This window comes from Vigna unguiculata, chromosome 8 (genome assembly GCF_037176805.1).
Source record: "Vigna unguiculata cultivar grain cowpea cultivar isolate G323 ecotype 2 chromosome 8, ASM3717680v1, whole genome shotgun sequence".
Lineage (NCBI taxonomy): Eukaryota > Viridiplantae > Streptophyta > Magnoliopsida > Fabales > Fabaceae > Vigna > Vigna unguiculata.
The window spans coordinates 20,807,585-20,832,374 of NC_140799.1; the positions used below are offsets into that span (position 1 = coordinate 20,807,585).

The 24,790-nt window shown below is 30.6% G+C and overlaps 1 protein-coding gene, 1 long non-coding RNA gene and 1 other non-coding gene across 4 annotated transcripts; 2 read left to right on the forward strand and 1 right to left on the reverse strand.

Moving 5' to 3' along the window:
• Positions 1–5,007: 5,007 nt before the first annotated feature.
• LOC114193709 (Got1/Sft2-like vescicle transport protein family) lies at positions 5,008–14,569 on the reverse strand. Of its 2 annotated transcripts, none has more exons than XM_028083608.2 (7): positions 14,370–14,569; positions 13,840–13,978; positions 13,692–13,745; positions 11,783–11,856; positions 5,986–6,103; positions 5,355–5,413; positions 5,008–5,199 (listed from the first exon to the last, which is right to left on the reverse strand). In XM_028083608.2, the coding sequence occupies exons 2-7, from the start codon at positions 13,939–13,941 to the stop codon at positions 5,121–5,123; spliced, it is 486 nt and encodes a 161-aa protein (XP_027939409.1). In that variant the 5' UTR covers positions 13,942–13,978; positions 14,370–14,569; the 3' UTR covers positions 5,008–5,120. The 2 variants fall into 2 exon arrangements, with proteins under 2 accessions (XP_027939409.1, XP_027939411.1); XM_028083610.2 differs by having other exon boundaries at positions 13,840–13,969; positions 14,370–14,568.
• A 3,635-nt stretch (positions 14,570–18,204) lies between these two features.
• TRNAR-ACG (transfer RNA arginine (anticodon ACG)) lies at positions 18,205–18,277 on the forward strand. Its single transcript has one exon. It is a non-coding gene; the product is annotated as a tRNA-Arg (tRNA).
• A 1,707-nt stretch (positions 18,278–19,984) lies between these two features.
• Positions 19,985–20,931, forward strand: LOC114193044 (uncharacterized). Its single transcript, XR_003606210.2, has 3 exons — positions 19,985–20,334; positions 20,470–20,572; positions 20,696–20,931. It is a non-coding gene; the product is annotated as an uncharacterized LOC114193044 (long non-coding RNA).
• Positions 20,932–24,790: the final 3,859 nt, after the last annotated feature.

Consider the following 24,790-nt stretch of genomic DNA (forward strand, 5'->3'; position numbering starts at 1 on the left):
GTATTCGGGAAGCGTCGGGTGGTCGTTGGGCGAGTGATTGGTCGCTGGGCTACTGTGTCATTTTTCTAATATGTACAGTTTTAGTAAAATTGACTTTCCCGACTCATTAACCGTTGGATTGAGCTCAAATTTGGACATTTGGTTCATAACATGATATTTTGTGGTTTGACCGGTTGGATCGTCGATTAGATGTTTATAGCTTGAGAAATGTGTCACGCATTACTGTAGTGATTTTGGTTTTGTGAAAATAAATTTACTTAGGAATTTTGATGTAAGAATTATGGTTGTGGGTTGTGTGTTGTGCTTGATTGTATGGAATTGCAGGTACTTAAATGTTGGCACTCATTTATTTGGGATGAATACTATTTTGTGATATATGTATGTCATGGTATGCATTTATAAAGTATGAGATTAAATGAAATCTTGTTATGTTGAGTATGAAATGTAAAACATGACTTATTTGATTGATGGTGGTTTGACATGAGAATTGAATGCTTGATATGGCATATGGATTTTTTTGGTAAAAGAGTTTCAAGGGAAACTCTTGGTGATGGTGGTTAGTGTATACCTTGATATAGAAGATGTCTAGATAAAGGAAGGTATCCTGAACTCTAAAAATTATTCACGCTCACATAGAGTAGAATAATTTATGTGGTGAGAGTGGCAGGAGGTCCTAGTCTTGGGACATATTGGGCCCAAGACATTAGAGGATTAACCCTGTGTGTGGTTGGGTGATAACCCCTTGCGTCTAGACTCTACAGAGTTTAGAAACCAGCACAAGTGCATACTTCCTTTAGAATTCTATATCAAAAGTATGATCCAGATATTGAGTTAGAGAGTCCTTTAATTGTTTGCTTTCACATGTTTTGGGTGCTTATTGCTTTGCTTGTCTATAACCTGTTTTATAATCTACTTACTCAATAACATGTTAAATATTTTACTCTAGCTTACCCTTTCTCTTTGTGTTTGTTCTCTTCTTTGGCTTTTTCCTTTTGCGATGATCACCAAATCCTTGGTGGGAGCAGATGTGGAGACTCTTGGTGATCGTGATGTTGGCGGGGAGGCTGCGATGTAGTTAGGCTTCCTAGATCCTTTATTGCTCATTGTTGAGCATTTCTTCTTGTTATTGTTATCTTGTAGTTTCTTGCTCTTTGAGTAAATTTCCAATTTAATCTAATTTGTGTTTAGATTCTATTCAGGGCATTGTGTTGTGTCTTTGGGTTTCCATTCTAGTATAATGTGGGATAACTGAAAAAGGTTAATTCTAAATATACTTTATGTCGGTGTCCTATTTTATACTATAAACATGCGAAGTTCTATTTATTTGAATTATTCAACTAAATTGGGACGTTACACTTATGACTTCTTCCAATTTTATTGAAAAATAAAATAAAATTATATTAAGAGAACATTTTATTATCCATGCATTTATTGTCTAAATCATCTGGTCCTCTAGGATGACGGGTATAAGACTGTCTATTTGTTTATTATATTGTAAAGCTTAAGTGTGGACATGGATTGAATTTTTTTAATATCCAATTTAAATTTAATAAAATAAATTAGATTTATAATTTAAATTTAGTTGATATAGTTAAAATGGATATGGATTTTAATCCAGATTTACACTAGATTTGTATTATTTTAATCCAATTTAAATTAAATTAAAATTAGATTTAATTCATTTCGTCTATGAGATTAAATTTAATGAGATCGATCTAATATACATGACTATTAGGTTCATTAGATATGGGTTAGGCTTACTCAACTCGACGCTTCGACTTAGGCCAGCCCTCGACTTAGGTCGACTAGGCTTGACTTTAGGCCTTAGTTTGCTCAACTCGACCTTTAACGAGGGCGACTCGACCAAACTTTTCTTGGGGACAAGTTTGGTCGAATTTAGGTAGGGTCTAGTTCAATCAATTTTCAGCTAGATTTTGGTGGGGTCTAACTTGTCGGATTTTGGAAGGGGCTGACTCGACCAGATTTCACTAGGGCCGACTTCACCAGATTTTGGCAGGAGTCGACTCAGTCAAATTTTGACTTGGACCGGCGTGGTCTAATTTAGATGGGGTTGCCACAACCAAATTTTTCCTAGAGCCAACTTGCTCGAATTTCGGCCGAATGTCAACCATGGCTGACTCGCCCGAATTTTTGTCAAGGCTGACTCAATCAAATTTTAGCGAGTATCGGTCGAGGTCGACTTGGCCACATTATGGCCATGGTTGACTATGTTGAATTTCGACTATGTCTAATTTCAACCGAAGCCGACTTTGTCAAATTTCAATCGAGACTAACTTGTCCGAATTATAGTTGGAGTCAACTCGGCCGAATTTCGGCCGGGCCAACTTGATCAAATATCGGCTAGGGTCAACTTGGCGAAATTTCAGTTGGGATTTAGTCTGTTGACCTTCAGCCGGGGCCAAGTAAGCCGAAACTGACTCGATTGAATTTCAATTGGACTGAGTTGGCCGAATTTCGGCTGATGTTAAGTTACCTAAATTTTGACTAGAGCCAACTTAGCCAAATTTTGGTTGAGGCTAACTCAGGTAAATTTCGGAAAAGGATGAGTCAGGTTGATCTTTGGTCGGGTCCAACTCAAATGAATTTCCACCGAGGCCGACTCTGCCCACCTTTGGCTAGGGTCGACTTGGGCTGACCCTCTCTCAAGGTTGACTCGAACGGACCCTTGTTCAAGGATGACTCAGGGCGATCCTCGATCGAGGATGACTGATCGTGATAACTAGGGTCAATTTTTGGCTAAATTGACCCTCAGTTGGAACCTTAGAATGCACCTTGATTTTAGATTTTTAGAATTAAAAAAAAAAAAAGTCAATCTAAATCCAATTGAATGGATTAAGATTTAGATTTCCAAAATCCAAAAAAATTATTCAATATAAAATGCAATTAAATGGATTAGATTTAAAATAAAAAAATATGGATATAGATTTGGGATAAATCCATTTAAATGGATTTAAAGATCTCAAAATTTGAACTTTGTGACCACCTTTGATTTTACGAACATGTCTTAGAAAAATATTAAACATGCCAAGTGAAGTTTGCAATTGAGAGATAAAAACAATATGAAAATCCATAGTAACTCTAAGTTTAATTTTTTAAAACATTTGTTTATTATTTGAAAAGTTAAATTTCAATGAAGATTTTATGTATTTCCTTCCCCTCAAGGTGTAGAAAAGTTCCGGTTACCAATTCTCCTTGATTGATGTTATAGTATAAGCATATCCATGAATATTTTGAAATTGTTCAATAAGTAGATGAATGTACAACATTCTAAATTAATCAATTCAGAAGTGAAAAATATTAATTTTGAATTACTTAATTTAAAAGTGAAAAAGAATAGATTATACATTTTAATTGCTGAATTTATAAAATCAAATTTGGGATTGTGCATTCAAAACATAACAATTATTTTTTAAGTTTGCAATTGTGCAATCTGCAAATTTTTTATATCACTCGATCCAGAGTTTTTTGGACAAAAATGCATGAAAAGAATGCATATTACATTTCTCACAATACGTGAATGTGCAAAAGGAAAATGAACACTTCTTATCTAGCGTAAACTAGACTTAAATCAGATCACGTTTGTTTTCACGCTTGTTTTAAATGAAAATTCACAATAGAAATTAAAAAAAAATAAATTATGTAGAGCTACTCTATTTAGGCTAATACGATACAAAAATTTTCAATTTAAATATAAAACTATCAAATTTATAGTACAACTTGAATTTACGAAAAAAAAAATTATTATTTTAATGATAATAAAAACCAATATAACCTCCAATCATTATATGCAAGGAAATTACACGATTTAAAAGTTGAAAATACTTTTTAAATCGTACAATTTGGAAACTAAATATAAAAATTATATAATTTTGAAGTTTTTTACTTCTTGAAAAAAATTTCGGAATTATACAATTAAAAAAACAATTATATAATTTGAAAACAAAAAATAAGTTTCAGTAATTCAGAACCCAAAACTGAATTCAGGATTAATAATCCAAAAGTATTTTTTTTTCTTTTAAAAACCTTCCAAATGGCATAATTCAAAAGATAAAGTAAAAGATAAAAAAGACTACCATAGTGTACAATCCAAAAGTAAATAATAACTAGTGACTCCAATGTCAAAAATAAATTTTAGAATATGCAATCCAAAAACTATTTTTTTCTTAACCATCTCAAACTTTCAAAACTCATTTTTAGCTGCCGAATTCAACAATCTAGAAGTTATTTTGGTTTCAAATTATGCAATCTAAAATATTTTTTTAAGAAAAAAATAACTTCTAAATGTTACAATCCGAAAGTATCATTTTAAGAAAAAAAAATGATTTCCAAAAATACAATCCATAAATCATTTTTAATTTCTGATAAAAAGAGCAAAATATTTTTTTTTATAGGATGCAGCACAAAAATATGAAGGTGCGGGAAGAATTTACCTATATTGTAACATCTCCATTTATTAACAATATAACCCGTCTCTCCTTTTACATGTCCTTTTGCAAATATTTCAGTGTATTAATTCTGTGCACCATATCACTTTAATATCAATCAATTTCCATTTCAATAGAAAATAATTTCTTCAAACAATTCATAACCATACTATGCCATATATAACCCATTTTTAATGTTTCCAATTTAACTCAAATTATTGAACTCTTAAGGCATTGTATAGAATATTAACTAGACTCGTTCTAGTTTTTTCGTTGTTAAATGAAAAATCGAGTTAATAACAATACTATAAGTTACTGAGCCTTGGGCCCTTGAGAGAACCGTTATGGAGTAGGTATGCCACATTTAGAAAGTAGTTTAAATTTTCTTTTAATATTTGAACATTTACATCAAATTCAATAAACTTTTAATATTTTGTATTTTCAACATAATATAGATTATTAAGAAAATTGGGGTGAATACTAAGTATATGAAGTATTGAGTAACTTCAAACACTTTCTTTCATGGAAACTATTTTAACTCATTATCTGTGTCTCGCGGAAGGAAAAAAAAATTGGGACACAATTAATATCTGAATTTCATAATGAGTAATTCCAACTCAACCCAATAGAATAAAAAAAGGGAGCATCCTTGATTTGCTTTATTGTATTTGATTTTCAAAGTTCTGTATCACATAATCTGATCATCAACTCAGAAACCATTCTTCGAGCAAAAGGTATATAACTGAGGCTATACCTGTAACAACGTGGAACTATTAAGAATCTACCTAAGAGTGAAAAACAAATATGTTATGGAAAGGAGTCCTATGTAAAATTCTTTTGTAGAAATGGTTTTCACTTTTCATATCACAAATTTATGTCAGGAAACAGCGCTGTTGAAAGCAAACTCACCAAATAAGGGCACCGATCTCAATTATGACAGCAACTATGGTCAGCACTTTGCTATGAATCTACAAAACATGAAAAATTAATTAATTTTCCATTCAACTAAGGGCATATTAGGGTATGTTTCATCGTCAAAACTTGTAGAAAAAGAACATAAAAAAATGTGATACAGGTTTTTTATAAATTAAAACTAGTTTATGCATAAGTTAAAGATCTAATTTTAGAGAAGTAAAAGGACAAAGATTTTACAAATTAGCTTATATATATATATATATATATATATATATTATAGTTTTGACTTATGCAAAAACTTATTTTATCTGTCTTCTGTTAAAGAGAAAATATATCTTAACAGATTGTAAGAAAGGCAGTAACAGGCCACAAATTTATTGAACAAATTGAGACAGCTTCCTTGATTACAGAAACAAGATTCATAGTGTACCAAGAATTGGTAAGCGTGTATTATCAGACTAGGTAAGTGAAAGGGGTGGAAAAGATTATTATTCAAATGTCCTCACTAAAATCACTTTCTAAGATTAGTAACTCAAGAGAGCATTAAAAAAATGTAATTAATTTGTATTCCAAACAATAGGTACTTGGTATATGAAGCTTGTAGCGATCAAAGAGTAGGGATTACCCAAAGAGCACAGATAAGTGCTATAACCACGCATCCGAGGTATATGGCTGTAGCAAAAACCCGAACAGGGTCAAACATCATTCCCAATTGCTGTGCAGGTCCAAGAAGAAAGCCTGTACTGTTACACACACAAACCGAAGTTAGAACGTTTCATGAACTAAATCATGTAAATTAAAAGAAAAATAAAAGTGAGTCAGCCTTGCATATTGCATAACAGCACAAATATTAAAAAATAATCGGAACTACATAATAAAAGTCTAGATTTCTCCATTAGCACCTATAAATATTTCATTGTATTTGGCATTTTTAGGCAAGGAAATTTGAGTTCTCTCTTCTACTTCTCACCTCTTCCTCTAACAAAGTGGTATCAAGTGCTAGGTCTGATCTCGAGGGTTGAGAGAGAAAAAGAGTTGAGAGATGACAAGCAATATTTCCTTGTCTTACAAAAGAAAATTAAAAAATTGTGTCTTCGCACGGTTTGACTTTCAAGGTGCTTGGGAGATTGTACAAAAAGGGCTATAAGATGGAGACTTTGTTGAAAACGAGGAAAAGGATCAACAAGCCCTTACTCTTATCCCTCACTGTTTGGATGACCACATGTTCGAGAAGGTTGCTTACACTACTACGTCAAAGGAAGCTTGGGAGATTTTGGAAAAAAATCCTCCAAGGCGTGAACAAAGTGAAGAAGATAAGGCTTCAATCACTAAGGAGTAACTTTGAAACTTTGAAGAAGAAGGAATCCAATTCAATTTCAGATTATTGCTTAGGAGTCAAGGGGATTGTTAATCAATTGAAAAAATATGGAGATAAAATAGAAGATGTTCATGTGATAGAAAAGATCTTCCATTCCTTGACTCTAAAGTTCAATTATGTGGTATGTGATTGAAGAGTCAAAAGTTCTTGACTCCATGAGTCTTGAAGAATTAGAAGGTTCTCCTACAAGCTCATGAAGATAGAATGAAGAGGAGACAAGAAGAGTCATTAAAGCAAGTTCTCAAAACTCAAGCTTCTTTGAAGAATAATGGAGGATTCAGGAATCAACAACGTGATAGACGAGGAAGAGGACATGGACATGGACAAGGAGGAAGAGGACATGCTCATACAAGGAGAAAGAGGAAATGGTAACTGTTAGAAATGGGCTTTAAGCCTAACTCAACCCCACAAAACCGGCTTCTAAGGTGAGGTTTGCACCTCACTTATGATTCAAACAATGAAGAAATAAACTATTCAATGTCAAGAGTCCATGGAAGAGCAAGAGGAAGAGGTTGTGGTTATTTTTAAAATGAAAGGAGGTATGAGAAATCTAAAGTTTAATGTTACAATTGCCATAAGCTTAGTCCTTTTTCTTGGAGAATGTTGTCTCAATGACATGAAGGAAAAAGCTAATCTTGTTAATGAAGAATGGTGTTAGCAATCACATTACAAGGAGACTTTCCTGGAGCTTACCGATAATGTGAATGGAAATGTGTCTTTTGGAGACTCATCGAAAGTTTGAATTGAAGTAAAAGGTACAATTCTAATCTCTTCTAAAGATGGAAGTCATAAGTTGATCAATGACATTTATTATGTGCTTAAATTGAAAAGCAATATTGAGTTTAGGCCAACTTCTTGAAAAAGGATATGAGATTCTCATGAAAGTAAATATTTGTGGCTTAAAGATCAAAATGAAAATTTGATTGTTAAGGTTTCTTATGTCAAGAAATAGAATGTTTATCTTGAATCTAAAAACTAATGAAGCAAAGTCTTTAAAGGTGAGTGTGCAAGATAAAGCATGGTGTTGGCATGGGAGGATGATGAGTCCATGACTCCTCAACATAGCTTAGAGGACCTTCCTAGGAGGATCACAAGGAGTATGACTAGAAGGGAGGCCTTTAATCCATCTTCTTTGTCTTTATTTTCCATTTCATTATGTTGACTTTCCTTAATTTGACTTATGCTGACTTGACTTTAGTTGACTTGATTTAAGTTGACATGTTGACCTTTTTGTTCGTTTTTTTTGTAGGTCAAGCTAATGCTATCTTGGAGAGGAGGAGAGCCTCATCCTTGGAGCCAAAACACACCTAGGCGCATATTGAGAAGCATTAGGAGCTGACCTTCTTTTCTAGAAGGTCAAGGGCGCATATGAGAGGCTAACCAAGATAGGGTTCTCTCTCTTTCAAGACACCTCCTTTTGACCTAGTTTCTAGAAGCTTAGTTTGTGTTTTTATGTGTACACCCTTTGGATTTGTATTATTGCTAAGAGACCCCTCACCCTCAACTATATAAGGGGCTTTTCAAAACTCTTGAAAGGGTTGAATATTTTGAGTGGATACACACATTATATTCGTCCATTGTGAGTGTTCTCCTTTAGGAGTGTTCTTCTCTTAAGCCTTATCTTGAGACTTGCACTCAAGTGGTGGCATCCCCACTTATCTTGGGTTGGTGAGCCTTTGTGCCCCCTTAAGTGGCATGCTTCCCTTGAGCTCCACATCCCCTCTTCATGTCTTCCATCTTTGTTCATCTTTCATTTCATTTTTGGTTACTTATATGCATGCTAGCTTTGGCCATTGATGCTTCTATTATCATCTTCATTTGTTTTCTTGTTTAAATGAACTCCTTTTCTCTTGAGCTCCTTGAAGTGCACCTTTACATCTAGATAACCTTAACTATCTTAATGTCTAGTAGGAATCTTCATGGAGCTTTCTTAATCACTTAACACCATATTCTGTAAAATGAAAAATGGGTCTTTATTAGGTTTTGACACTTAAACTTTGCAGCTGTTAAAAGTTTGGGAGAAAAAGAGATGGTGAAAGGGATGCCCACAATTAACAATCCTAATCAATTGTGTGAAGTGTGCCTTCTTGGAAAGCATGCGAGAAAGTGCTGTGAATGTAGTTTCCGTAAGAGCAACCAAGAGTCTTCAACTTGTACATGTCGATGTATATGCTCCAATTGATAAACCTTCTTTCCATAAGAACAAATATTGCTTACTCTTCATTGACGATTTTAGTAGAGAAACATGGGTGTACTTTCTCAAACAAAAGTCAACCTTTTGTTGCTTTCAAGAATTTCAAGGCTATAGTTGAAAAAGAGAATGACTTTGAAATCCAAGCTTTGAGATCGAGGAGAATTCGCTTCAAGGGACTTCAATAACTTTTGTACAACTTATGGAATTCGTCGTTCATTGACTGTTCCCATATCGTTACAGTAAAATGTAGTCAAAAGGAAAAACAAAACTATTCTGAAGTTGATTCCTATGCGGTTTGTTATTCTCACCATTCTTTATATTGCACACTCACCTTTAAAGACTTTTCTTCATTAGTTTTTATATTCAAGATAAACATTCTATTTTCTTGAGATAAGCACCTTAGTAATCAAATTTTCATTTTGATCTTTAAGCCACAAATATTTCTCTTTCATGAGGATCTCATCCTTTTTCAAGAAGTTGGCTTAAACTCAAAATATTGCTTTTCAATTTAGGGACATAACAAACATCATTAAGCTCATTAAGCTTAATGAGAAAAGACACACTTCCTTTCACATTCTCATTAAGCTCCACGAACATCTCCTTGTATACACGCATGTAACTGATAGCACTCCCACATGTTCTTAATGATGAATAGCTTCTTTCTTCATTGTTCGAAACGGTGTTACCATTTCCTCTTCCTCCCTTTGCATGAACATCTCCTCCTCCTCCTTGCCCACGTCCTTGTTCAATTGCTTAACAATCACCCTTACTCTTGAGCAATAATCCAAAATTGATTTAGATTCCTTCATCTTCAAAGCTTCGATGTCACTTCTTAGTGATTGAAGCCTTATCTTCTTCACTTTATCGATGCCTAGGAGGGATTTTTCCAAGATCTCCCAAGTTTCCTTCGACGTAGTAGCATAGGCAACCTTCTCAAACATATGGTCATCCAAAAATTTATGGATAAGGGTAAGGGCTTGTTGTTCCTTTTTCCTTAATTTTAACAAGTATCTATCTGATCTGGAGATAATCTATCTTCATATTGTGGCTCCTCATAGCCTTTTTGTATAATCTCCCAAGCACCATGAGAGGGAAGCAGAACTTTCATAAGACACCATTTTTCATTATTTTCTTTGTAAGACGGGGAAATTGGAAGGTAGTATAGTATACCCATTGTCTAGTCAATGTGAGATCTTGAATGAGAAGAAAATAACAAAGAATAAGAAAGAACATGCTTACATGTTAGAAGAAAAGGAGAATAAGAAAGAATCCAGTCTCACTGATAAAGGCAGAAACATGACAAGTGTCCAATGATGAGGACAAAAGAGGCAGAAAATGTTTTATGGGCAAGAAACGTAAATGACTTGATGCAGCTTATCTGTCTTCATATTATTTGGAAGTTGGGGACTGCTACATGCATGAAAATAATTAAAATTTGTGAATCATTCTATTGACATCAAGCTAGACCAGCCGACAACACCATCAACTCTGTTAAAGATACCATTATGTGTTGATGACAAATTATACTAGTTTAAATAAGAAAAAAGACAACACTAATGAAAACATGCAGGAAGAAGAGGGCCAAACAAGTAGGCCCAAAATGATTGGAAAGCAGATAACAAAATCATAATGTTTAGTACAAAGATAAGAGAAATACTAGGTTGTAGAATTGGCTGTTTGATTCTGTTAGTGCTGATGTAGTAATTTGTTAGATTGGTTAGAAGGTATTTTGCTAGAATGAGCACATGGCCTAGATTTGCTATATATTTTTGCAATTTCCTTTATTCAGAATACAAAATGATTCTCTATATATCCTTTACTAAGGAGGTATTTTTGTCCCGATTTAAGAGAATTCATTCCCCCGTCATATTGTATAGATTAGGGATCACATTTTATATTTCTTTAATTTTCTTTTGTTGTATTGTATCATTCAAAGTCTTATAAATAGGAGGGAATCATGTTTCCGCTTATAATACAATTCTTGTAAATCTTTCCATATGGTAGGAAAGCTAATATTCTCTTTCCCTTCCCTCCATTTTTCTTTTTGGTTGTTCTATGACCTCTTCACATGATTATCATCACAAACCACTGTCATTCCCTTTCTGGCGGTTTGCTTGATTATTGCCTAATTAAAACTCCAATGGAGTCCAGTGTCAAGCTTGAACATCATAGATATTAGCTTTGCAGCCAGTGTGGTAAATGAATTCCTCAATGCCCTTTGTGATAGTCATTGAGATGTTGTCATGTTTATCATTAGATATCAAGAATGCACCAAGTAGCACACTTTTATATGAAGATAAAAGTGACACCATGATTGTGTTGAAGTTGAAGTGTGAATTGGAGTCTTATTGTGTAAAAGTTATGAAGTTGAGCAACAAGTGATAAAGCCTACAAACCTATTTCTTAAAGTTTTGGATTTAAGATGGGCCAAGTTCTCTTGCATTGTTAGCTTGTGGCCTATTGGTGAAGATCTCTTTGGTGTTTCTCTTATGATTGACCAACAAGTGATATCAAAGTCAATGGTCTAATATGGAAGGAACTAATACTTGAAGGGGAGATTGTTGATGTTTAAGTATGAGTTGGAGTCTCACATCATGTAAAAATGAACAAGTTGAGCAACATATAAGTCAAAGACTCACAAACCTATTATCTTAAGATTTTGGGTTAAAGAGGTGGTGTCAACTTTTCTTTTTATTATATCATTTTATCCTTTAAAAATAGAGAATTGTGTTCTCCTAACACACAATTCTAGTAAGTCCTATAAACTCGAATGTTATTTTGGCTCTGGACATAGTTTAGGAGAAGTTAGTATTAGATCTCACATATCAACAAGGAGCAAATTAAATCTACCTTCCAACGGCTAACAGGTTGCCAAAGGTGAACAACACCGCAAACTTTATGGGTTTCACAAAAACAATCATTGACTGCAAAGTAGAAAGAAGAGAGTAAATCAACAAAGTATGTTTAAGTTAAGAAGACAATTTACTTGAGGTTTCGCAAATTTCAGATTTAATAGAGAACAAACTATCAATACTTTTACGCCATGTATTATACGTTACACAATATATGATATTCAAAAATCTTCAGAGATCAATACATTTATGTGAGCCAAGTTGCCGAGATTTCAAAAACAAAGAAAAGAAAGTTGCGTGAGTTTTAAATAATAGGTAAGTTACAGGAGAAGATTGAAATTACATCACTCTTTTCTATAAGAGGACCAAACACATTTAAGTTGATTGTCATCTTATGAGAAACATAAATATGGAGATATTGTTACAAGCTTTATCTACTCTAGTGAGCATTTGAAAGACTTATTCACTAAACCCCTTAACCTGTGTTCTATTTAAATGTACAGTTAGAGATCTATGTCGGCTTTCTTTTCTCTTTTAACATTTTCTAAAAATGTAAGGAACCTGAACCTAGAATAGTTGCTAAAATGATGTCTTTAAAAATGTTACTTTTAAATAAATGAATCTTTAAAAAGTAACTAAAGAAAATCAAAAACTTGAGCTGTAAAGCACCAAAAAGAGCACAAGCTAAGTGTTTTAATGAATGTATCAAAGAAAAGGTAAGAGTAACACCTATTGATGAAAAGCTAGCTGATAGAATATTGCCTGTGATGGTTTGAAAATATGAAGAGAAGACCAATAGAAAAACCTGTAAACGAGTTAACTGGAACTAAGAACGCCAGTAACTACAGATAAAGAAAGACAAAGGAAAACTGATACACCGGCTAGATCTAACTGGCCTTCTTGAAACTCAATTTTTGAAAAATCAACAAACACTGTTGAAACACGCATCCCTTTCTTTCTAGGTGTAAGCAAAAGCAGAAATCAAAATATTATAGGGCAGTAAGTATATAGACAATGCTAAAAACAACCTGAAGAAAGAAAACAAAAATAAGGGTATAACATTAATATATGCCAAAAAATAGGTTGGAGTGTATAGTTCATTATCTTGTCTTCCAATCATAGCTAATCATCTACATGATCGGAGAAGTTGCTCAATTTTTAGTTGTTTCCTAGGAATCTTGGTTACTGAGTGTTACTGGACTGTGCTTGCACTAGATGGTATACCTAGATTATATGTATCGATAAGAGCCGTAGGTTAACCTTTTTGCAATAACACTACGTCTAATTATTATTGAACAAATAGTTCTCTCTTTTCCACCCTTTCTGAATTTTTAACAATGACAAACATACTCAAATCTTTCCACCAAATGCATTTCAGTTATTTCATGCAACAAATTCTGCCAGTAGTACTTTATCCACCAAATTGACAAGCCCCAATCATGATTTCCCATTACATTGCAAGGTACAGCCCTCTTGAACACTCTTGCAAGATATGGCATCTTTTTGTGAACCCAAGATGAGAAACTAACTGACAACATAAAAATGTGGAGAAAAGCGCAACAGGAAAATAAAAGTATAAAACTACTCTTATGCTTACAGAAGAAATCTGATCTTAAACTTAGTCATTTGCCATCTGGTGAAGCACGGGACACAACTGATTCCTAATAAACACCATTAACTTGCCACATTGCAACACCAATGGCCCATATGTAGACAAAAGAACTTCATTCCATTACACTAAACATTTGCCACTAATCTAACTATTTTATTACTAATTATGAGGGATTGATTCAGGTTCTCTTTTTGTGTTCTAAATTTCTAGCCGAAATCTAAATGAAACACAGGATCACAAATATATCACAATCTTACTATAAATACAGAAGAAAGGGGAGACAAATGTCACTCACCAGTAGCATGCAGGCAACACCAGCAACAAAACAAGCGGCAAATCCATAAATTCTCTGTTTAGTAACAATCAAAAATTATAAAACATATAGCCGTTACTGTTACATAAATCTGAAACAGCAAGATTAAAGTAAAGAGTTTTGGCAGCACCTGTGTTGTTGAGAGGGAGCAGAGGCCACCTGAATCCTCACCCAACAAACTCTCTCCCTGCTCTTCATTACCTCCCGTTAATGACTGACCAATGTTCCACATTGTTTACAAGCAAAGGGTTTCTTGTTCACTGTTGGCACTGTACATATTAGATGCATAAATCAAATAAAGAAATTAAGATATCCCAGCAAGCAAGCATACATTGGGACTAATTTTTCAACCAGTAATTGTAAACAATTAAAATAAAAATCTAATATTTAATCTATTGTAGGCAATTCCTATAATTCTCAAACAATTTTAGAAAAATTTACTTTTAACTTATATATAAAAAAAAAATTCTCATAATTGTTTTTAGTTTACATTCCTAAAACTCACAACTAATCGTCAATTCACATTCAACTTGCGGTGCTTAATATAACTCACAGTATTTTCGATGTTATCTCCCTATGATCTTGAAAGGGGGAGAAGGAAAAAGGACATATAAAATTGGTTTCATCAATTACAAGACAAGGAATAAGAGAAAATCTTACATAGATTGGACTCAAGAGATTCTTTGTTACTGAGAAATTTCAGTGTAGAAAGCAAAGCAACCGAAAATGTAGCGCATATTCCCCGATAATAACAGCGTCTGCACAAGTCATTGGGACTGAAAGAGGAAAGTTTGGAGGCATGAATGGAGTTGAAGGGTAATAAGCTCTAGATACGTTTGGCTGGCACTGGGCACCACGTATATTTTTCTATGTTTTTAATATAAAAACTATAGAGTGAAACTTGCTATGCGTGGATTTTAGTTTAATAAAATAATTAGGTTTTCGTTATACAATATTTTGTTTAATAACTTAAAATAATGAATTATATAATTAAAAAACTGTAATATCTTAATGAATATAGCATATTTTATAATTAATGTATAAAAGTTATTTATATATGAAATTGTTCGGATAGAAGAAAGAATAGTAGGGTAATTTAATTGTGTAATAATGATCAAACCGGTGAATAAGTAAAATTTTAATAATAAGAAATTATAAATTATTATAGCAATGAATCTAAATTATTATAAACTAAAATAAAATACACTCCAAATTCAATTATAATAATAAAAAATATTAGAAAGTACATGAATCACTTCTGTAGTGTAATTAAATTTAAATTGGGTAGAAAGTTATATTTGTTTGCATTATTAAACAAATCATCTATATGCTTTTAGCTAGTAAATAGTGTTTTTGAATGCATCAAGTTAAACTTGACTTGGGATTCGTACGATTTTAATTTAGTATAGAAGTTGATAATTGACATTATCATAAGAGCAGAACTTAGTTTCTAAGTTGTGATAATTGACGTTATAATGTTTTTATTTTGTTTATTTTTAACGTTTTATGTTATTTTAGGTTTTATTTAATAAAATTGGAAATGATAAGTATTTGTTTTATATTTTGCAGATTAGGATCAAATTTTTAAAGATTTGAAGAATATTTTCAAGATTATTGGATAAAAGGAAATCTTTGATGATTAAAGAATATTTTTAAGGTTATTATTGAAGTGAAGTACTAAATATTTAAAGATTATCAACAATATCAATTAGGTTAAATTACTTTTTGGTCTCTTTATTTGTCAAGAAATTTCAGTTTGGTCCTCAAGTTTTTCGTTGTCTCAATTTGGTTCTCATTTTCTTAAATATGATTCAATTTGTTCTTTACCGTTAGTGACCAGATGGTGTTAAAGTCAACGTCACGTGTCAATTTCTGATTTTTTTTAATTTCTTGAATTTTTTTAAAATTTTTTTTAATTTTTTACACATGTCACTTCATAGTTGTGTCACGTGTCAAAGTGACTCAATTTGGTCCCTATATTTGTTTTTAGTTTCAATTTAGTCCCAATTTTTGTAAGAATGAAGTAATATTTTTCTTTCTTAAATTGACACTAAATTTACTTTTTTATAAATCTTATGGTGATATTTTTACTAAAATTAACGTTTTTATTAAATATTTCTATAAATATTTTAAATTAACTTTAAATTCTATACAAAACATTAGACTTTGGTTTTGTTTTGAACTTGAAATGTAGTTCCTAAACTTATGTGTGACAAGTTATTTGATTTTTAATCTTCACTAAGTTTGTATAATATGATACACTTGATGCCTTTATATATGATGACAAAATTGTTAATTTTTTAAATTAAGATTCGGGTTTAACTTTGTTTAATAATAAAACTAAAAAAAAAACTTGTTTAAAAATATTTCTACAAATATTTAATAAAACGTCAATTTTATTAAGAATATCATCATAAGTTGTATACAAAGATTAAATTGAGTGTCAATCTAAGGAGGGACAATATTGCTTCATTTTTACAAAAATTGGGACTAAATTGAAACTAAAAACAAATATAGGGACCAAATTGAGTCATTTTGACACGTGGCACAATTGTGAAGTGACACGTGAAAAAATTAAAAATTAAAAAAATTAAAGAAAATGAAAAAAAAAACAGAAATTGACATGTGGCGTTGACATTAACACCGTCTGGTCAAAATTAACGGCAATGACCAAATTGAATCCTTTTTAAGAAAATAAGGACCAAATTGAGATAACGAAAAACTTAATAACTAAACTAAAATATTTTGACAAATAGAGGGACCGAAAGAGTAATTTAACCTATCAATTATCTATCAAGTTGGTTATTCCGATTACAATCAGAAGAATATTTGAAGAATATCTAAAAAATGTTGAGTTTTAAAAGATTAAAAGCACCGGATCAAGTATACAAAGTTGTATGTCCAGTCGTAAATAAAAGGCGCTTGGCAAAGATGAAAAACAACATCCTTTTTTGGGAACCTCCCATTTAGGGGAGAGAGAAAAAAATAAAGACACTTAATCTAAAAACACTTTGATGGTAGAAGCGCATTCCATTTAATATATGTAGAAATAACTAATTCCCTCATTAATGGGGTTGGGCATAATGTATTTTTAATTCTTTGTGATTTACCATTCAATCTAATTCTTCTCTATAACCCGTTGTGTTATATTCTTGTTAACTACATAATCTAAATATGTTGCACATGCGAGAGTACCTATTGTTCCAAAAGATAGTTTGGGTAAACATGATTATGATCTTTAACTGCATATTCTAGATATGGTGCATAGTTGAGAGTACTTACTTATCCAAAAAATAGTTTGGGAAACTTGAATAGGATAGAACAACTAATGTATTTCACATGCTAGATATAGATGTAGACATTGGTATTTCATAACATCATAATATTGTTCGTTAATGTGAACTTAATAATAAAAATTGCTAGACATAAAATTTTTATTATTCAAGTTTAAACTTGTTTGCGACAAAATCTAGACTTATTACAAAAGGTGGGATTTGGTGCACTTGCCAATTTCGTAATAGGGCTAGAAGAGTCTAGGCAGGTAGCCAAGATTTATTGCTTAGAACTAATGGTAGGTGCAAAAGTCTTTAATCTCTGATTCAACACACATGTCTTTCAGAAGTAGGTCATATTTTAATGAATAAATGCATTTTGATAAATGATTATGTGCATTGTTGAATGTGTATGGTCTGAAGAATAAAGTTAAGTTTATTGTCCTATACATGCTTATATGTACAAGTTGACTTATGAAATTGACTTATCCTGTATTTTGTGTTTGTGATTGTTTTTGTTATGAATGTGTGATACATAGAATAAACAATAGTGTAGGTGGAGATTCACATCGATGAGGAAGATGAATGTTGCCTTGACTATAGAGAAAATATATACTTTTTTTTGTTATACTCCTCCGTACTATCCTTCTTATTAATGAATTTTATTTTAAAAAATTGTAATTCATGAGCAACGTAACTATTTTAATACATGTAAAATTGTCTCTAATTGTATGACAACTAATAAACATGTTAGATGATACATCATTGACGACTAGTTAGACGACTATTAATAATAAAACTCTATGAAAGGTAACGGTTTTACACTAAAAATTGATTTGATTAGAAAATTATTTTTAAGGTGTCACTTAGATCGAATGAATTATTATAAAATAAACTACTTTTTCTTTGTATTTTACGAGATTTTGAACCTAATTATCATTGCAAATTGCTTTTTAAAATATAAAGGTTTTTTTTTTATTATACACTAACACTCTATTCAAACCTTTTTTCTTTTGTATATTTCACATACTTATAATAATTTATAAAGATATTAAAAAAATTGTGAAATCTTCCTTCACTACTCATAATTTCGAAGTGCATTTATTTCAAAGGACCAAATAAAGTATATCTGTGATTTCGAAGGTGGAAAACATGGTTGTCAATTAAATCAGTTCTTCAGGTAAAGTTATTAAATAACGAATTTAAAAATAATATTCGACAAAGACTTCATGGCCCAATGGATAAGGCGCTGGTCTACGGAACCAGAGATTCTGGGTTCGATCCCCAGTGAAGTCGTTTGGAACTTTTTATGTTATTCTCTAAAATGTGTTTCGTGCTAATATCGAAATTGTTTACGCTCAAAAATTTAAGACTAAAAATAATTGTATTTTTAATTTTAGGTAGCATGAAAATAATTAACACAATTTATATTTAATAATACTAAAAGTGGGTATTACGTTTACCTTAATAAAGTACATATCATCACATCACTTTATACCAATGACTATAAAGTCGGATTTGTAATGAACTGATTCAAAGTTTAATTGAAAAAATAAGCTAACAAGTGTTAATAAAATGATAAAAACTAACCGATATGTTACATAAAATAATATCATTATTTTATAATACTAAAAGTTAAAATATATAAAAGCTTATAATATTTTTTTAATATTAACAATTAAAATAAAGCACTTGTTCATGAGTTTATAACATTTAAAATACACATACATAATTAAATACAATGTATCTTTTTTAGAATAAATCAAATATATATTAATACTTAGGTTTATGTTTTAAGAAAATAGTTAACCCTGTTAATTAAAAATAACAAGTTTGCATCTAGAATAAAAAATGATAAATTGGTATAGTACAAAATCATAAAAAGAAATTAGATATAAAATATTGTAAATAAATAAATTATATAATTAATAAGATAGAAAATTAATACTGTTACTGGCGTTTTTTTATTTATCTTACAAAATTAAATTAAATATAAAACAAAGACATTTAGAAAAATATTATTTTCAAACAAGTTTTCTAAATCGATTTGAGATGAGTTATTGTATTGTCATAAATAGATGTCTTTATTTTTATTTTACATTAGGTATTTAACTTTAGGATTTTCGTATTTAGTCATCTTATTTAGATATTTGCATATATGTTGAGATGTAATATTGATCAGTGTTGGGTTATATATGTTTTTTTATATATGATTGTAGTTATTGAGAAATTGTGATTTTAGATATATGACATTAATCTTATACATATAAAACATTTGACACCACTTTTACTAAAAAATCTAAAGACAATGGTGTTATGCGTCTTTATTCTTATATAATGTTTAATTTTATCTATTCTATCAATATGAGACTTTTTGACTCATATTTGAACTATTCTCAACAGATAGAAAAAAACTTTTAAAGATTTTTTTAGATAAGTAATTATAATTTAAGCAGAAAAAACAAGGGTTCATTATTTTTCGCATCATATATTTTATAGTTTGTGTCTTTTATACCCTTAAATAAGCCCATGAGAATATTTGAAATTTTTTTCGAACTAGTAAAAATTAGAATCAAATTGTGTGTTCGTATTTATCTTTTAAAAATCTTTCTGAAAAAAGATTTCTCTTCATTATTCAACCCCTCCTTTGTAAACAGTAAAATTTAACTGATTTTATTTTGTTTGATAATGTATTTAACAATAAAGTTTAAAACATAATTTTGTAAATACTATATCTCCATAGATGCGAGTGTTCTGATTAATTGAACAGATGCATAACTGCTTATATGTCTTCTTGTGATAGAGAAATGATATATTAACCCACCGATTTTGACCTCTTTTTTACCCACTTACATACTTACATAGTAGCTGAAATGTAATTTGTCTTTTTCATTTATAATTACTTTAGAATGGCTGATGTGGTCAATGAAATACGCGGGATCAGAAAATAAAAATAAAAATAAAGGGCGCGTGATAAATTTGAAAGAGGAACTAGGTTTTGTTTCCTTTATTGCTTGTTCGTTCTTCGATGGCTTTCTTCCTTTGTCATGGTTGAAGCCTCACGACTGAAATTACTGAAAAATTTTGTTTCCTTAGAGGACCGTTTGAAAGAAGAAAGTTTTATCGTCGACCTTTTGTGTGTTTGCATTTGTTTTTACTCTTTCTTTTTTGCTCACTGCTCACCCATAGAAAGCATTTAAATTTTCCGTTTGGTTGCAAAACGTGAAGATAGAAAGCATTTAAATTTTCCATTTGTTTTCTCTCCTTCGTTGTTCAACGCTTACCCAGCTTACCCACTGAAAACACTCCAAGTTTTTCCTTTTGGCAAAAATGTGAACTGGATTTTGATGGAGGTGAGTTTCTGAAGTGTGGGTAGTTGAATTTCAGTATAATGGATTTTGTTTATTTATTTTTAATTTTATATAATGTGGGTATAAGGAATTTGGGCTTAACAATGTTTATGATTTTTTTTTGTTGGTTCAACATAGTGTGAGATTGGAGAAGTACAAGAGAGATTCATATTCATTGCAGAGGGAAGGAGAAAACATGCAAGCCGTGTGGAGCCCTGATGCCAAATTAATTGTTATTCTTGTAAGTTTGTTAGTCCTTTGATGCATGATTGGATATATTCTATGAATGACCAACTTTACATTCTAAGTAGAAATTTTCAAGTCATATTCATGTTCCTTATACATATATATTTTCCATTTGCAGACATGTATCTTCTTTCTTCATATTTTAAAAGTCCATTTGTCAGATAAAAGAATACACACTGGTGGTAGACAACCCTCTGCTTTATGCTTAGTTATCATTTCTCTTGTGCTCACAGAACAAGTTCCTTTTGCAGTAAAGGATTTATCTTTGTTAGTTTCGTGCTCGTTTCTATTTTATAATTTTCTTCATCTATATGAGATGCATCAATTTGATTGAATAAAACTATTAATTTCCTACCGGTGTGATTTGTGGAATGTGAATTGAATAAGCTTTTTTTCTTAATAATTAAAAATTGTATATTGTCCATTTTATACAACCAACAAAGGTATGTTAATTAGTTTGTGATAGTTCAAATCAGCGGTGGATCTTGACCAAAATTTCTGGGAGAGTCAAAATAATATACTTAAAATTTATATATTTAATATTACTGTCACTAATTCAATAAAAATGAATATATAATTTAGTATAGCTATAACTATAAAAAAAATGACACATATCTAAAGATTATCTATCATTTTTTTATATTCTAGAACTTATAACTACATTTTTCAGCTATTATTTTTCCAATATAAATAACCATATTATCTACAAAATATTCATTTTGCCTTTTATTAATGTGTACATATCGATTCAAAAGTCATCACAAGCATTTCATTTCATTGTTATGCGATGAGTAATGATATTGTCCTATTTTGATCTTCACTTTTCTTTTATCAATTTAAAAAAAATGAATTTATTCTTTTATTTTTCATCAATATACTTATTTAAAAAATAAATTTAATACTAATTTTTTTATCATAATCTAATCAAACATTAAGAGACATAACTACTACAAAAAATTATGATAATCAAGTACACTTAAAAATTGTCTATAAAAAAATCACATAATATATTACTTACTCTTCTATATTCATAAAAAATAAATAATATACAAAATGTCATAAGATAACGGCTATTTCATTACCAAGTGAGACAAGAGAAAGTTATCTTTTTTTTTTCTTTAAAAATAAAAGAAAAGATTAAAAAATGAGGATAAAAATAATGAGTTTCTGTTTAACTTGTTTTTTTTCTTCAATAATAAAACTAATTAGGTAAAAGTGAGAGATGGGTACAACATATGAAAAACTCAGAAGAGAGAAAATGAAAATTATCTTAATAATTTTTTTTCTTTATTATATTTAATTTTATATTTTATTATTTATTAACATTAAATATTATACTTTAAAAAAATACATAACTTAATTTTTATTAAATTTTTAATATATTATTACCTAACTTAAAAAGATAAACATCATTTAAAAAATTTAATAATATATATATATATATATATATATATATAAATTAAAAAATTTTAAACATGTAATTTAAAATAAATTGAAAAAATAAAAAAATTGAAAAATATTTGGGAGGCTGTGGCTCCCGCCAGCTCCTAAAGAGCTCCGCCACCGGTTCAAATTGAGTATAATGTCTCACCGATGGAAGGGTAAAATGTAATGTCTCACTATTGGATGCCCAACATAGTCCCCAACATAGTCTTTCAAATTTGACTGTTTGAATACACATTAATTCTCTAATTGTAGGATAGATTGAATGACCTAATCAACTTTTCTTTTAATTATGTATGTTTGAGAGGTGCTGTGAAAAATATTCATGCTTTAGTTAGGTGGCTTAAGGCAAATGGTTCAGCCAAGGGTTCTACCTATTCTTGTGTTGTCAAGATAAAAAATAGGTGAAACCAGTAAAAAGGGTGGAGTAGTTGTGTGAAAAATCGTTGTTCTTATGTGGCATTATATGCTACCAGAGGTGTGGTTTCTTGCATATATTTGCTATGAAAACAAAAGACATTCATAGGTCTCTCTTGTATCTCCTACTATTTCATGATGTTATTTTTTAGTACTTGTTCTATTAAATATGTGTGGCAGAAGCTTTAGAAAAAAGGATATATGTTTTTTCATTTAAAACTATAATATTATTACAATGAGAGTCTTAGAAGAAACAATAAAGAGACTTACACTATTATATGTGATGAGCTGCAGCATGCCAGTGCATAAAATTGTAATTGGAATATGACTACACATTGCATACATATATATAATGAAAACAAAATAAAGTTATAATTATTCCCTAGATTGCAACTTAGGTACTGTCTTGTCTATGTATTTATTATTGAATATTAAAGAAATATTTTTTTGAAGTCTTATAATGATTACATGCTCCGGGAAGAAACTAAATTGGGTTTATTGTGAAGAAAAAAAGACTATTAGTATAAATATTTGTTATAATGCATATAAGAACATTTTACTTTTTTTCTAGCCTTTTTCTTACTGACTTGTATATTTGTGATTTTAGTTGTATTTACTAATAAGTTTTTGTTCTTTTTGTTTTTTTTTTTACAGGTAAGTGATTTTTCAAGTGTTCCTAATACTTCAATTGAAGGAAGAAAATCATCGGTAACTAACAACCCTTAGTATATTTATCTATATTTATCTATATTTATTAGTGTTAGCTTGGGTACAATGTTACTTCTACTTGGTTTAAGAGAAAAATTGTATTTGAATTTTATTATATATGTTTGAATAGTCAATCACTAGTATGATTTTATATTTTGATTTTTAATTTTTAATAACCATTTTCAATATATAACATTATATAAAATCATTTGCTTTTGTTTGATTGCATGCTTGGGATTGACTATTTACTGTTATGAGAACTATGAGCATGATCACACGTACAAAATTTTACGAAAAAAAAAAGATAATTGTTCATAGAAAAACACTTATGTCTTTCACTAGTACTATGGTATTGAGTAAGCCTTTACAATGTGCTTTTGTGATAGTACTGAACGAATGAGTTGGCGAAGCAACAAATAAAAATTAATAACATATTGGAAGTGACCAATTAGTCTTATTGGAAATAATTGATTGAATAAGTACGATCATGTGTACAAAATCTTAATAAGTAAAAGATAGATGGTTATACACATAAAGACACTTACGTTTGTTATTGATACTATGGTGTGGTATGGAGGTAGCCTTTCAAATTTGCTTTTGTGGTATCAGTGGACGTTGAGTAGGTCAAACAACTAACAAAAATTAATAGCATATTGAGAGTAACTAATTAGTATTATTGGAAATACTCAATTGAATGAGCACAATCATGTGTACAAAATCTTACAAAGAAAAAGACTTATACTTGTACACAAAAAGACACTTACTATGGTATAAGGTATGGAGGTAGCTTTTCAAATGTGCTTTTGTGGTATCAGTGGACGTTGAGTTGGTCAAACAACTTATAAAAATTAATAGTATATTGCGAGTAACCAAAATTTGTGTTATTGGAAATACTCAATTTAATGAGGACGACCATGTGTACAAAATTTTATAAAGAAAAAGACAGATGTTTGTACATAGAAAGACACAAAAAGACACTTACTATGGTATGGAAGTAACCTTTCAAATATGCTTTTGTGGTATCAATGGACGTTGAGTTGGTCAAACAACTTATAAAAATTAACTAAGTAACCAAAATTAGTGTTATTAGAAATACTCAATTGAATGAGGATGACCATGTGTACAAAATCTTATAAAGAAAAAGATAAATGTTTGTACATAGAAAGACACAGAAAGACACTTACTATGGTATGAAAGTAGCCTTTCAAATATGCTTTTGTGGTATCAATGGACGTTGAGTTGGTCAAACAACATATAAAAATTAATAGTATATTGGAAGTAACCAAAATTAGTGTTATTGGAAATACTAAATTGAAGGAGGACGACCATATGTATAAAATCTTACATAGAAAAAGATAGATGTTTGTACATAGGAAGAGATCTACGTGTTTGTTACTGATACTGGACGTTGAGTTTGTCAGCCGACTAATACTTAATTGACAACCAACTAATACTTAATTGAATGAGTACAACCAATGTGTACAAAATCTTAAAGAAAAAAAGACAGATATTTATCCACAGAAAGACACTTACGTTTGTTACTTAAGTTCGTTAAGCAACTAATCAAGATTAATAGCGTATTGGGAGTAACCATTTAATGTTGTGAGAACACATACCATGACATGACATGTACATGTAAAAACAA

Bases quoted from the DNA above. Each gene is read 5' to 3' on its own strand.
- LOC114193709 (XM_028083608.2), bottom strand. From the start codon at position 13,941: ATGTGGAACATTGGTCAGTCATTAACGGGAGGTAATGAAGAGCAGGGA. The intron at 11,857-13,691 runs GTGAGTGACATT...TCTACTTTGCAG, and splicing joins GTGTTGCCTGCATGCTACTG to TCAATGATTGTTTTTGTGAA. The intron at 5,200-5,354 runs GTGAGTTTGCTT...ACGTTGTTACAG, and splicing joins GAGATCGGTGCCCTTATTTG to GTATAGCCTCAGTTATATAC.